Genomic DNA, 16,110 nt, shown 5'->3' on the forward strand with positions numbered 1-16,110 from the left:
TTAGCAACTTGCAAAGAGAAATTAGAATTGCTCACTGAGAACAGTCCTTGTCCTCCTATTTGTGGTGATTGCTACTGAGATGACCCATAGTTGCTTCGGATAGGGTTGGCTTTTGATGTTGATAGCTTTAGGTTGAACTCAAGCCTAGCAATTGAATAATCCATGCCATGGCTTAGTGTCCTCACATCAACAAGAGGACATGTAGCTAAAGATTGAAATCGACAAGAGGAATCAATTACATCGAATTTGGTATCTCATCAAGTTTGAACAACTCAGACCTCTTCAACTTTTGACCTAATATTACTTGTTCTCATGCAAATCAAGTATTGTGAACTACATCCTACCTATCTATAGGAACATATGTTTTCTCTTTCTTTGTGTGCTCTCCCTCTCCCAAGTAAGATGACAATAACTAAAGACCACATCAATGCTTAATAAGCATTCCACACCTCCCCCTCTATAGGGAGATAGAACATGTGTTATTGTAGTGTAGTCTTCTAGGGATACTAGAAACAATGCAAGATTAAAGCATGAGAGCTCAACATCTTATTTCATAGATAGGAGTTTTGATGCACATGGTTTTGGAACTTGAACATCACGCCTAAGCTTAAGTCATGTTAGGACATGTTGTGGCACGATGGCTACATGTAAGTATGTTGATAATTGTGAGGAACTAGAGAGAGGAATTGTTGTGCTATATATATATATATATGCTAATATGATGCTAGCTAGTTGAACATGACAAGTAAGTAATCTTATACACAAATCCTAATTAGCTTCATTGAATCCAAGGTTTGAAAGAACAGCCTAATGATTTTGAATCGTTCTCTTTGTGCTGTATATGAAATGTTAATTGTTTTCAATGCTAATTTTAGCCAGTAATGTATTTTTCTTCATGTTATTTAGTGATATAAACTATATTTCTTCAAAGTGATAGGTGTTTATTGGTATTGTTGCAATAGTCCCTTGAAACTTAGGCTTTAGGTTTAAACTTCCAAAAGTATATTTCATCTTTCGATTATATTTATCTATATATCTATATATATATATGATGTAATTGAAAATAAGATTAAATTTATAATGAATAAAAATATTTTACTGGATATTAATATAAATCACATCCCTTCAGCGCATGCAAGTGTGTACAGCTTCCAAGAAGTCCTCGCCAGCCTCTTTCATTCTCTCTCTCTTACTTTTTTTTGCCTTTTTCTTTTTCTTGGTATTTGAAGGAGTCGAGAGGGGTGAATGAATCAAAGAAGGATGAAGACAAACAGTGAAGAGAGATAGAGAGACAGACAGAGTGACGATCCCGAGGAGTGAGAAAGTGCCAAGGAGGAGGAGGAGGAGCATTAGCTTTTTCTCTTTTGCTTTTTATTCTTTCTTTCTCTTTTGTTTCTTTCTTTCTTTCTCTCTCTGTCTCTCTCTCTCTCTCTGTCTATCTTCTTTATACCGCATCAGAACATCCGATCCATTATGCAGTGGTTGCGGTACAAGCTTCGATTTATTATTGCATACAATATGCAATGCCAAAGCAACACAAGTCTCCATATATATATATATATATAATGTATACGAACTGACACACACTGTTCCACGCGTGGAACGGATAGCCCGTTTACCCCCACCTGCGTACGTGCATGCGACTTCCTCCTCCCGTTCTCTCCTGTATCGAATCCAATCCTGCTTTACTTCTTGGTCTTTCTTTGTGTGTGTGTGTGTGTGTGTGAGAGAGAGAGAGAGAGAGAGAGAGAGAGAGAGAGAGACAGTGCGGTAGGGCTTGAAGTATTGGGAGTGGGTCTCTGCCATGGAGGAACGCGGGGATCCCGTGAAGCTGCCGGGCCCGATCACTACTGATGGACGTGTCATTGGACGACGGCATCTGCTGCTGCTGCTGCTGCGCTTTAAAAGTCCCAACGCAGCAGCAACCGAGTGGATTTGATGTCCGATGCTTTCACGAGGAAGTGGTGGGCTCTTTTATGAGCTAGTGAGAGAGAGAGAGAGAGAGAGAGAGAGAGAGAGAGCTGTCGTGCCGCGTTAATGCGCGCAGGGTTCTGACAGGCGACGCTGCAAGGCGTGGAAACACGAAGCAGCAAAAGAAGAAAAGAGCAGCGAGTACTGGTAGTGGTGGAAGAAGAAGAAGGAGAAAGAAGCAGAAGCAGCGGCGACGGTGAGAAGGGGCGCGATCAAAGTGTCTCCCACTTGGGACCCGCATCCAGTGGAGATCCTCCATCACCCACCGTCACTCATTGCTCGCCTCATTGTTCAGTACGGTGCAGGAGGCAGATGGATTTAAGATCATCATCATCATCATCATCGCCATCATCGCACGCACACGTCCATATTGCGAAGCAGACAAAGGATTCAAACACAACCGAAGCCAACTGAGTGTGGACAATACTGCACACCACAATGCAGCCTTTGTTGACTACAGATTTAGGGACACCAACTGCTTTAGGAGTAAAGATGCTTGTTTCAACAACGCTGACTTAAGTGGCTATGACAAAGCACTTCCCGACAAGTGAGTAGAAACGAAGGATCCAAAGAAACCAATCAACATGTATCTAATAGATACTGATGTATCTGAATGGGCCACTCCGCGTGCACTAACACACATCAAAGTCAATTTGGATTGGACAGTCACATCTTTGTTGCTATCTGTTCAAACCCTCAGTTACAACCCCTATGGTCAAAGCAAAACGTTTATCCTTATCGGAACCATTATAGCCAGCATGATAGCAATCCAATAACTCATTCTATGATCAAAGATCCATCGGAGCTTTTGTCAGAATTTCTATCACACTATTTGGAAGGATAAGTAGTCAGTTCCTTGTTTCACTTCTCATCCAGAGAAGCGAACACCACAACACGGGAAGAATTCTGAATGAGACCGATTGCTAAAGAAGTCATTTGCTAAAGAAGTCTTTCAACATGCATGTGAATCTGTTGCATTATTTCAGAAAGCACCAGCAACCCTTAGCATCATCTACTTTGAGTTCAGCCTCTGAACATCGACTAGCTGGTACAGATCGCCATGCCGTTGGTTTGCCAAAGGCAGGTTTGACCTGCAACAATCAGGCAGAAACAGCTTGAAAACGCAACAACATTTTATTACCTTGAAAATGAAATAAAATGCATAAGCTTTCTAATTCCAGAATCGAGGTGTGGTTTATATACTTAGTTTTCTTATTGAAGTTGCTTTTTTCTTTTATTTTGATTCATGTTAATAGAGCTATGGGATCAACTTAACACCGTATGCATCACATACTCCAGATGAGGCGTATGTGACTTCAAGACACCGGGGATCAAAAAGGTAAATAAATCATAATTTATAATTTCTGGCAACGTATGATGGCAATGAAACTCAGATTTGTTCTTGATCTTATTGAAGAGCAGGATTTGAATGATTAATAATATAACTGTTCAAATAATCAGCAACTTATCAGTATGTTAATAAAATACCTTCTGAGTTCAATCAATGAATAATCAATCTCTTCAACAATGATTGCCTCCTCATGCTCTGTGGTCGCAATCACTTCTCCAAACTGATCAAGTCAAATAGTCAAATAAAAAAATAACTCAGCTATCAGTTTGAAAATGATGATAATCAATGCAGTATTATTTAGTAAAGAAATATGTAACAGCTGCAATATTTGGTATATACTGACATCATGACTCCAAAGTGACGTCAATATCCTTCAATCCTCCCACAAACTATCTAGCACACACACACAATACACTGCAGTCCAGATAATACTTACAGGTCCAACAAGTGTGGAATGTCCCCAAGCAATGTAACCGGCACCAGAGTCTCTAGCGGGCGAACAAGTTGCCACAAATAACTGAGAAAAGGGAAACAAACACAAAAATAGAGCCAATAGAGTCCGAACTAATACAGATAAAATATGCTGAGAGTGTCCTATGTATTTTCAAACATATTTTATCATTTCATGACAAATAAACTGTGCACACAGTCTTGTCGAAACCTCTGCCATGGTTCTTTTTATTCAAACACAGCATAATGTACACATAACATATAATCAGACAGTTCGGCTTAAGAGTGCAACTATGCAATCAAGAGCATTTCAAGGGGCAAAACGGTTCTAACTGCAAAGCCTCTCTCTGTGATCAACCTGTGTATCTTAACATGGAAAATAAAGATATTGTGATGATACCCTAAGGCGATACTTAGGGTATCATTCAAAAGTCACAAAACAGCAACGCTCGTAATAAAGAGATCAGAGTTCAATCGGGCGGCTCAAATTTTGACCAAGTGTTGTGCATTAGCTCCTGATGACTATGAAGTTTGACTAAGCACATAACATATTATCTTTATAATCTCATCTCTTGTAATTGCATGCCTTAGATCTTTTTTCTCATTTACTAAAATGCTCAAATTTTCAGCCCAGCAATGCAAATCAGAATACATATCAGAAGGAAAGTTGTGTACCTGATTATCAGCAGCCCTGGAGTGAAAAAAACAAAAAAGGTATTAGTAAAACTTACATAACCATGAAAATAAAACTACAGTTGCACCATCATTTAATATCAAGCTTTCTTTCAGGCCATGACATGCAACAAACTAGTATAACACAAACATGAAGGCAAAGATAGATACACAGGTTGTAAGTTCCGTCATGAGGCTAGGCACATTCTATTCCAAAGATGCCAAAGTCAAAAATTCCATGTTGGTCATTGGCTGCACTGCAATAGGAACAGTAGAAAACAAAAGCCTAGCATATTTGATAGATATGACCAGACACCAAAGCTATCTACACAACCTTTATGTACAATGAACAAAACTATGGTTTGTCTGGTGCATTCCTATGCAAAATCCTTGAGCATAAAGTAGCAAGGATGTCAAGGTAACATCTGTGCATGAGTATGTACTATAGAGTAAGGTATGCAATTTCGTACCGTACCGGAGTTTCGACGTTCTGTCACGGACTTAGCTGGTTTTGCCTAAATCGTGCGGCACCCTTGCGTGTCCGTCCGCAAAGGTCAGCCTCCCCGAAGCCTCCAATTGTCCCTTAGGACCAACAAAAGAGAGAACGGGTTAGAGAGAACGCCTCAATCGGGATCCACAAGCAAACATCTCCGAAAAATACTTCATAGACAATGCAAATTACAAACAGACTTTACAAGCTCTGAACAGTTGCACAACAAAGGGTAAAATGACCCATTACAGACCGAAAATCTCTCGCACGTGTCCACATGACACAACCTTTATTTACAAGCCTAAAGAGGCCACCAACCCAACTAAAATGAGACTATTAAGCCTTCGGCCATCCCTCTACATGCTGTACAAGGCATGAACATACCAAAAGACACGGACATACATAAGCATTACATCAAACATCCTGTTTAGAAGTTTGTCCGTGACATTCTCCCCCACTTATTCCTTCGACGTCCTCGTTGAAGCCTTTGTCGACACTACAACTCATCGCCTTTGCTGAGTCTTCAATCTTCTGCTCTAGCTACAATGCGCCTCTTGGCTCCTAGCTGCTCTCCGCTGTTGTTTTTGAGTAGTCGAACATTTGATCCGCCATGCTGCTTCAACTCACCAATGACTCGGACTCTGGTGTGGGGTTGGCTGAATTGTGTTGATCCTTGTTGATTCATGCGGATCCCCCAGATGAAGGAAAAGACCATCCTTACTGTGCTAGTCTCTCAAATTCCTCATGCTGCTTGAACTGGGTGGATACTTGTTGGAGCTTTAACGAGCATCGTCTCGCAAACTTCTGAAGTTTTGGGTCCTTCCTACACAAAATTTGCTCATTGACTCTTCTTTCACTTAGTTGTCACATCCAAGTAGGTTCGCATCACTTCCGCTTTCGATTGGCATTTCGTTGGGAAATGAAGCGGACAATCTACTCTTAGTAGCACTGATCACCGTTGGTGAGGATTTGACAACTATTATCTTCCATTATCTTCGAAGGGTCTTTGAACTTGTGCAGAGCTCCTCTGCTGGATAGATAAGAGAATTGGGTACTCGGTTTCACCCATTCTCGTAAGAGTTGAGAAGGCAAAGGTTACTTGACTTCGCTCGCCTCCTCGAGGTTGTATTCCATGCATCGAGCTGGTTACTGGCCTTCGCCTGCTCTTTGCTCACACTTCTGAAGCACTTGAAGTGTTTGCACTCCTTGCGTTGAGTTAGTTACTGTGATTCACCTTCTCAATGCCATCGTACTTCTTGAATGCAGGAAGTTTTCACCCCAACTTGGAGTAATTCTCTCATAGGTTTGGTCGCCTTTGGGATTGTACCGTCTTCTCCATCAACCCTGCCGCCTACTCCACTGAGTAGCAAAGGGACAGCACCGCGTACTGCCTGCTTCATTCCTTGGTTATGCACTCTTGCATGACCCTAAGTCCTTCACTTTCGGCTATCTTGATGAGAAGCTCATTGACACCGGTCTTACGAAGTTCCTCGGCCTCTGCCCTTCAGCCTTGTCTCGGTACTTGGAGATTGCCTCTGCATGCTCCACCTCCTCGGCCCCTTTCACGACCAAGCGCTCTCCCTCCATGAGAGCAAGGGATCAATGACTTTCACGGAAGTCCCGCTTCCGCGGTACCATGGCGCTGCCATGCCCATGGCACTACTATCCGTCGCCTCGCATCTGCATCCCTTTTCTTCACAATCAGTAGATATGCCTCTATGGCACTCCTCCAAGTCTACCTCCATTCTAACTGATGCTTGATTTTGGGTAGCTAAGTCCCTCTGGACTCGTCGTCGCTTCCTCGCCCCTTTCGACCCCTTGCTTCAACACCTCTGTGTTCTCTGAGCAGTCTGTTTGGTCGATGGAAAGACAGACTGCAACTCCCATGCATGGCCTCTGCCATCACGTTGTAGGGTTTGCACCGATTCTGTTCTCCTTAGCTTCCTTGGTAGCAACGTTCGCTTACTCGACCTTGTCCTCTGACTTGCCGGGCTCCCTTAAGCGAATATGAGCTCTGAAGCAGTCCAACTCTCCAGCTGCTTCGATCATACCTCTGCATAATCAAGTCCCTCCCATGGAACTCACTGGTACTTGCATTCGAACTTTTCCCTCGGTGGAACCCAGCCCCCATATGCTGATGACCAAGGTTTTCATCCGATGCAAAATTCGATGCACTCACGGAAGATCCGCCTCTACGGTACCATGGCCTTCACTCCTTGAATCCATAGCCTTTCTTGCCGTCGTGTTGTTCACCGAAGTGGAGCTTCCAGTAGCTCCCGATCATACCTCCGTATGATCTAGTCCCTCACAGGACTATGTCGTGTGTATCGTATTGCCACGAACTGTTCCACCACGATTCGCTGCACCATGTCGCCTCCTGGTGACATCTCCATTGCATTCTGATCCTTATGGAATAAACTCGAATTGTGAACCCTCCATGTGTGGCCTCTGCCAATACATCGCAGAGTCTCTTCCACCTTCGATTTTGTTCGCTTCTTTGGCAATCGACCTTTATCCACCCACTCTTGGGTCACACCTAGATGAAGCACCGCTCTAGGATAGTCCGTCGCCTAGTAGCTCTCGAAGTCCACCGACTTCACTGTAATTTGTGCACCATTGTCTAGGTCCTAGGTCTCTGCTCCTACCAGTACAATCTCCGCTGCACACCGCTTCCTTCATGGCAACTTGAATGGCAACACTGTGGCATATTCTTCAAGAGTACCACCTCCGAGTCCTCTTGCCCCGTGCTAAGGCCTTCTGAACCCAATTTCGCCTCCGCAAATTGAGTCGCCTTAGTTCCTCTATCAAATGCTTCTCCGAGATAAGGTGCATGTGCCCAGAAGCTCCTTTCGTCTTTGGCACCATGCAAGAAGAGTCCGTTCCGTCAGAATGAAGGACCCATGGAACAACATGATTCTACTCTTGCCTCTGCAAGAGTTCATGTCCTTGACCTCTGTCTAAGGAAAGCACTGTGCCTCCGCTCCATGTTCCAACTTCTATGCTGGCTCTCTTCATGCGGCTTGGGTACTTCGCCAAGTTACACACAAGTTACTCCGCTCCTCGTTTTTGCATTAAGTCGATGGTGGCCCTCGCGCCCACCATTCCACGGGTCAGCCCTCCCTTGAGTCCGATCTCCACATCGACTCCAAGTGTGCCTTCATTTAAGTTGCTTTGGGTCGCTCCCCCACTTGATCTCGCAATGCATCCACCAATGCATTCTCTTGAGCGAGATCATGCGACAACTCCTCGCCGCTTGCTCAGTCCATTGAGCTTCGTAGAGTTGTTGTTTGTCGAGGTACTCCTCCTCAACATGTGAGGTCCGTCCCACATGATTCTCCCTCTGGAGAGCCGTGACTTATCCCTCCTAGATAACTGTCCCATTGGAGCAACATCTCTCTTCGTTTCGGAGACCACCATCCCCTTGGACTACTCCGATCTGCTGAACAAACTATGCATTATTCTGTCTCCTGCAAACACACTTGCTAGATTGCGACTCCACGTCAATACAGTCCCCGCTGCACCACTCAAGGCCTAGTAACATGCTGAACTCGTTGCACACTTCAGCCTCCTACGGACGTATCCTTCACATGCCGAAGAGAAAGTTTCAATGCTCCATGATGCCGAGTTTCGGTCGCCTTGGGATGACCACGAACATTCCATCGTCCGCATACAAGCCCATGCATGAGTACCAAATTCTTCGAGTTAGCAATTCCCCTCACCTCTGTGAGCTTTGCATAACTCTTTTGGTCGTTGAGCAACTCATTCTACCTTGCATGGTCTCATCCTTTACCAAGCGCCTCGCTTATCTTGAGCACCATCAAGTGTTGTTGTCAACGTTGAGCCGTAGCTCAAACTCAACCATCCCAGCCTTTGTGTGCTCCGCATTCTTCTAGGCTTGCCTATTCTCGTGGTGCCTCTTGCGCGAAGGGCTGGCCATTCCTCTGAATGCCAATCTCAGATGCTCGCTCCTCCGAACGACTCCTTTTCCCTACATCTCCATGCCCGTTTTCCCCCAAACGGTCGCGCGTGTGCTGACTGCCCTCAATGCAGCCCCGCTAGGTCCCCCACGTTTGCATGCTAAGTGTTTCTATGAGTGCTTGTCCCGCTCTGATACCATCTGTCACGGATTTAGCTGGTTTTTCCTAAGTCGTGCGGCACCCTTGCGTGTCTGTCCGCAAAGGTCAGCCTCCTCGAAGCCTCCAATTGTCCCTTAGGACCAACAAAAGAGAGAACGGGTTAGAGAGAACGCCTCAATCGAGATCCACAAGCAAACATCTCCGAAAAACACTTCATAGACAATGCAAATTACAAACAGACTTTACAAGCTCTGAACAGTTGCACAACAAAGGGTAAAATGATCCATTACATATCGAAAATCTCTCGCACGTGTCCACATGACACAATCTTTATTTATAAGCCTAAAGAGGCCACCAACCCAACTAAAATGGGACTATTAAGCCTTCGACCGTCCCTCTACATATTGTACAAGGCATGAACATACCAAAAGACACGGACATACATAAGCATTACATCAAACATCCTATTTAGAAGTTTGTCCGTGACAGTTCGCTCGGTACGATATGAAACTGTATACCGAGCGGTATACCGTTTGATATACCGCTCGGTATATATATATATATACTGGGCAGTATTATTCGAAATTACATACCTTGCTATAGAGAACTAAAGTATCAAATATGCAATATACTATATTGTACTGAAGTATACCATCGTTTTAACTATTTTTGTTATTTTTTTTTGGTGATATACCCTATGTATATCGCCATTGTTCATATAGATCCAGGATTTCGTTTCTTGGACATATCCATATGAACAAAGAAATATCAGAGCAGAGGCATGTAACTCTTTAAATATATCATGGCCAAGAACTTAGCTAAAATACCATCATTTCTCAATGATTACCTTGCCCTTTGCAGCAACTCCCAATGCAAGGGGCCAGTAGTCATGTTAAATGCCCCAGGATAGCATAGCAAATGAGCACCTGAAACAAAAAGAATATATATCTATACAATTAGTGAATGGATACAATAGATCAATTGTCAATGAAACTACTAAATGAAAAAAGACATTAGCCAATTAACGAAAGATAATTATGATGTCCAAAAAAAAAAAAAACTAAATGAACCATAACTAAAATGCAGGAGAATAGTAAAAAGATAGTGATTCACAAATAAAATAGCAATGACAAATATTCCCCAAGAATGCAGATATAGTTGAGACTTTCCAGTTTGCCATGGTAAAATAAACCAGAAATTCATTTAAAACAAGCCTTTCAGTTTAAAAAAGATGTGCAGATATTCCAAAAGTATAACGAAGTGGACCTCTTGCTGCATATAATATGGCTAGCTCCTGGAAGCGAATGTCATAACAAATACCAATACCAATGCGTCCTACATCTGCAACCAAAATAATAGGAGAAAGCTTATATTAAAGGATCAATCTATAATTTTGCAAAATTCATAAACAATTAGACACTCAAATAAAAATTGGCAAGAAACCATAATACATCAATTTCAACAAACCAAATGTTAAACTACGAACAAAGTGAATTTAGCTAGTCAAATATCAAGTGCAATTTCAACCAAGCTTTTCATGTAACTGAATAAAAATTTCTGGCTCCAGCAATCCATGAAGCTTTTACTTTCACAAGTTAGCAAACGATATGAAAATGGAAAACCGATAGCAACAGGTCAAAAGCCAAACACCACAGATCAAGGTTTTATCCACCAGTCTGATACTGATATCAGCAATCAGTACTTCATGAATATTGTTAGATTCTGATGTTCCTCTATCCTTTGTTAATATTTTTCTATTATATTCTACTGCTTCTTTCACACATCATTCCTTTTCTCTTATATTCTTATTTTATTAAGTTCTCAGGTGTTCCAATCGCCATGAATTCTCCAATTACTTAGGTCATATATTCCCTTCACTCTTCCACAATTCATTTGCCTCACCTTTGACATTTGATGGTTTTGCTGCTCCAAAAACCATTACCATAATCATCTAACTCATATGTCCTCGCTTGTTGTAAATTACTTGTCAATGACTCCTATATCTGCAATTTCAGTAATATCACTTTCATCTCTATCATGAGACCGAATAGTTTTGTAAGGCCTGAGCATTTAAGAAGGAAACCTACCCTAGAGAAGTTACATTCTCTTCGATAGAATCATGCAGGTCCTTTTACTGTTTCTGTCACAGGGATTCTTACTAGTTGCACTTAAATTTATCCTGTTTGGAGTTTTTTAAATTATCAAATGAATATCTCTAAGACTCTGCTATATTTCTCTTGGTTGCAACAAAGTATGACACATTCCATGAGAAATGAATGCTACCTTAACTGATGATTCATCTTGGTTGGCTTCAAAGTTAGAAGTAAAGGAAAATTTTCCATTTCTTCACCAATGTATCATCTATATATGTGGTCACCATCAGGTTCTCTCACATTCCAATAATTTACCTCCTCTTTATCAGGCCATGAACAGCCTCCTCCTGCCTCAAATGGATCACTTCAAGCATATGTGTTCTTAAGGCTAAATCTAAAAAATGTAAATGCTTTGATGCTCCCTCAGTTGCTTTCATATTCTTGTTAGTCCACTAATATGGTTGATATAATCCTAATGATAATGTTTCTACGATTGAGTTCTGCACCTTAAAACAGAGTTCAGTCCCTTTGTGATGGAGTTTTTGTTGCACAGAAGCATCCTTTTTGGCCACTTTACACAAAAAAGAAAGTAAAGATGAGTGTAAAAGATATGCATAAACGCAAGAAAAGTAAATTATAAGTTTTTCCAGAACAAAACATCAGCTAAAGCACTCAGTTTCTCACCATTCATAGGCAATATTATGAAATAAAGAATAGGAAATCAGCATCAATACCACTCAAAAGTTATTTATTTTAAGTTCAGATACAAACTGAATTTAAAGGACAAATGTTTCGTGTTTGATATTGTCCCAGATACTTTAAATTTAAAATTCCCAGCTGAACTGGAAAAGCTTTAAACAGCTATCATATTATTCAAGAGATGGAAAATCATTTATTTACAACTACAAGATGAAAGAAACTTATAGAAATAAATAAAATTGCAAATCCATAAAAACATTTCCAAATAAGCATACACTACAACAATGATACACACAATTCAGAAAGCAATTCATATGATAAGATAATATGCATTAAGTTTATTTGAGTACAATTAAAATAAATCAAGAAAAAAAAGGCTGCACTCTGATCTATAAGTTAGTTTGATTAGCTTACAATGCAAATTATCCTGTAAGCAGCATGCATTTAAACTAATGATTGAATGCCATGTTCCACACCTGTGTCCACGATAGTAGGGTGCTCCCCAGCTGTAAGCGTCTTTGATTCCTTAAATGTAATCTTCCCCGGAATATCAATGTCAAAAAGATGTATCTGCCTCATCAAATATTGACATAAAATATCTGTCAAATTTATATCATGAGGAGAACTTTTGAAAAGCAATAGGAGATAGCACAAGAGATATGCCACTAGAAAAAGGAAGACTTTAGGACTCTGTAAACCCTGTTCATAAAATTGTCACCTCACCAATTATCTCTTAAAGAAAAAGACATACAAAAGCGAAAACAGTCATATAAAACACGCCAGCAAAACTGTTCATGTAAGCAAGGTGAAGTATTGAATTACATATGACGTCAAAAGCACATTGTAGAAAGAACTAACAGAAGCACTTGTCCTGTACCTTTCTATGTTTACCCTTGAGAATTCCATCTGTGCCAAATACACAGCATGTATTGTATAGGCAATCACCAGAACGTTCTGGAATCGATCCACCAACTATAGTGATCTGCAGACTGCGAGCAGCTTCAGACAGCATTGAAAATGATGGAGCTGCATCACCTCCGGCTTCAATATCCTCAGCATAGATTGGGAAGCTATCATTTGAATATGGACTATTCCATATTTCCTAACAACAATTACACCAATCAATTCTAAAACCATTTAATCAAAGGTGGTGATTTAGATAACAGTAAGGGCATAAAATATCGTTGAAGTAAATTCCTAACAAAAATACTGTAATTTACATGAAAAAGACACCTTCTATAATAAAATGAAATAGTCACCTCAAGAGATCTAAGCAACCATGAAGTTATCAATCTTTACAGGATCATTGACCTCTATAGAATAGGAAGAGGATAAACCAATTAATGGAATGGATTCTCCAACCAGACTGGATCCATTTGATGGTCAACCGATGATCAAAAATGTTTATCAAAGGTTCATTTCTCAAGGAACTAAGCTCTTGTGAGAAGTGTCATACCTAAATTTATTTTCTGTGGTCATGAGTGTCTCTGCATCATGTTTCACTTAGCAAAATGATAGTAGGCAGAAAGGATCCCTTGGGCACATACCATTTCTTAAAAGTAAATAAAGTTCCACATTGTTTCAATCTGCTCCTGGTCAAGTTAGGGAAGAAAAGGTTAATCAAGCTTTCTACAAAGTCCTACCAGCAATAGGTTTAAATATTTATTTTCTATCATTTCCATATGTATTCCATCATTGTTTTAGTTTATATTGTGGAAGCCCCTAGAGTCCCATTTTCTTAGTCTATTTGGTGTCTAAGATTCAAATAAAATTGTCATAAACATTAAGCAAATTGTTTAGTATATCAAAAGTGATATTTAAAGAGTTGCAAAGGTCTCTTTTGTGGGTAACGAGATTTCCGAAAAAGAAAACTTTCTCCCACATGGCTTCTTAATGTGTATATATACATTTGTAACCCTTTGAGGCATGCTAATGAGGCTGGTCATTTTCTTTATTCTTCTCTTATATACTCTTCTTTTCCTAACAGACTGAGTGCTGTTGTTGAAGATTACAATTAATTATTGGTGCTGATTCTGAGATGGCTTTATCCCATTAGCAAATGAAATCTTGAGAGCTCTAACTGCAGTTGCCACCTTGAGAAAGTAGCAAATGTTTTCTCTAAATAAACTCATTTTAGTATGCTGCTGACTAATAGAAAAGATAAGCTAGAGAAGAGCTTTTTTGAATAATGTATTTAAATGGAGAAGCTTTCTGGTTGCAGAATAAAGAGGAATTGAGAAGACTAATCAACAAATGGAAGATGGAACATTTACCTATCATACTCTTTTGCTTATTCAAACTGAATTATGTGCGGATAATCGAAATAACAAACGGAAGTATGATCAGAAAGCATTCCAAGAACATAGGATCTGATTTGACGGAATCTACCGGCAAAAGAACAAGCTGCGCCCCCTTCCGGGCGGCCTCCTCAATCGCTTTGCGAGCATGGACGATGTTCCTCTCCTTGTCCGGAGTCACTGACAACTGGCAGAGAGCGATCTTGAACTACAAGAATAGGCCAAAAAGATCAGAACTTTGCAGATCCAGAGCCGAAGGGGGAGGAGAAGACATTAAAGAAAGACCGCACCTTGGAGACGCGCGGAGTAGGTAGTTGGAGCGCCGGCGGAACCCTTGACTCCTCGGGCTTGAATGCGGAGGCCATGGCGGAGACGGTGGACAGCCGGTGGCGAGGCGGCCGGGGAGCGACGCAAGGGTTTCGGCGGTGGGGGAGGAGCAAGCCGCGGCGAGACGAGGGGAACAGGTCGGCGGCGAGAAGAGCGACAGACGGGCGGACGGCGAGTGCCCCTCTCATACTCTAGTCGTGTGCGATATATTGAGTCGCGACCGCGATGTATGGTAAGTTTACCGTCGGAGGATTTTAAGGTTCGGAGACGGCCAAAGATTTCACGGTATACCCTCGTCTTGTACCTCAAATTACACTTGTCTCTCTTTCTCTCTTCAACCCTCGAAACCCTAAAGGAACCTCCCTTGTCCTCTCTTGCTCCGACCGAAGCCCTTGACGCAACTCCGATCTTTGCTCCGTCTCAGCAGTGGTGGCACGTCGGATCCCTCAGGTACGACCCTCCCCTTTCTCTAGGGTTTATCTCTTTCTCAATTTACTTCAAGACCTCTCTTTTTCTGGTCCGGTGCCATTCATCTCGTGTTGTATTGTTGGTGTTGATGAGAGGGATTCTTCGGGTTAATTATGATCTTATTCGTATCGATCTTTATATTTAAAAAATTATATTAAGATCTTTATAGTCCTAAAAATAAAATAAATAATTTTATTTATCTTTAACTGATATTTGGATCGATATGAAAATGAAAGATAAAAATATAATTTTAATATTTCTTTTGTTTGTAATGATCTTATCATAAAAAATATAATTTTAATATTCGATACGTTAGAAATATTAAAATTATCCATATATAGGTAATATATTGTTAGATTGGATTTGTGTTAGCATATGTCTCCTGGTACGAGAAACATGCCTGTAATGAGAGGGTCCCCTGTTCTCAGATCTCAGTTCTGACGGTACAAGTCTGATTCATTACATTAGTTGATCTAGCTAATCCTATCTTGGTTTTGGAAGCAAGGAGATGATTTGTGCAGGAAGAATTCCTCTTGGAATAAGTCTGATGCATGAACAAGATGGTACCATTAAGACTCGGTTCTCATCCATGAATTAAGACCCTTTTGGCACGGTGATTTGATATATTGCATTCCTCCTTTTCCAAAGCTTCAAGTAGGGATAAATTCTTATAATGATGATAGAACCCTTACGGATTCTGGGGTTGATCTATTTAGGCGATCGACCTTCTTGATACCTATATTTATAGGAGTTCTTTCCTTTATGCTACTGTTTAAAGGTTACTAAAAAGATTCATCTATTTCTTGATATTATTTATAGGACTTTCTAAACCTCGACTTCTACTCAAGACTCGTATTTTTAACCAATTCTTAATGCTTCTCTAAGACCTTCAAACTAATTGTAACCTTAGCCGATCTTTTTATCTTTTTAACAGGGGTCGAGGTTAAGGTTAGGATTAGTTTGGAGATTGCTTCTTCAAGATCACCACCGAAGGGGAAGAACAAAATCCATCCGTTAAATATTTCTCCTCCACAATTTTGATGATCTTTGGATGGATATGTTGGTCCAAAACGTCCATGATTTCTTTCCCTTGCACGCAATGTTAGCCTTCTCGAGTCCCCGTCAATGATGTTACTGAAAGCAACGAAAGCTAATACACTATCTGACGTCGATTGCTCTTATGATAATTGTGCTTAAGAGTCAATCGACTTCACCA

At 40.9% G+C, this 16,110-nt stretch overlaps 1 protein-coding gene across 1 annotated transcript; it reads right to left on the reverse strand.

Annotated features, from left to right (window-relative positions):
- Positions 1-2,577: 2,577 nt before the first annotated feature.
- LOC135629072 (omega-amidase, chloroplastic-like) lies at positions 2,578-15,882 on the reverse strand. Its single transcript, XM_065136223.1, has 10 exons — positions 14,390-15,882; positions 14,191-14,307; positions 12,680-12,904; positions 12,279-12,372; positions 10,277-10,351; positions 9,858-9,936; positions 4,448-4,463; positions 3,759-3,839; positions 3,460-3,542; positions 2,578-3,062 (listed from the first exon to the last, which is right to left on the reverse strand). Exons 1-10 carry the CDS (start codon positions 14,612-14,614, stop codon positions 2,984-2,986), a joined length of 1,074 nt encoding a protein of 357 aa, XP_064992295.1. The 5' UTR covers positions 14,615-15,882; the 3' UTR covers positions 2,578-2,983.
- Positions 15,883-16,110: the final 228 nt, after the last annotated feature.

The sequence above is a fragment of the Musa acuminata genome, chromosome BXJ3-1 (genome assembly GCF_036884655.1).
Source record: "Musa acuminata AAA Group cultivar baxijiao chromosome BXJ3-1, Cavendish_Baxijiao_AAA, whole genome shotgun sequence".
Lineage (NCBI taxonomy): Eukaryota > Viridiplantae > Streptophyta > Magnoliopsida > Zingiberales > Musaceae > Musa > Musa acuminata.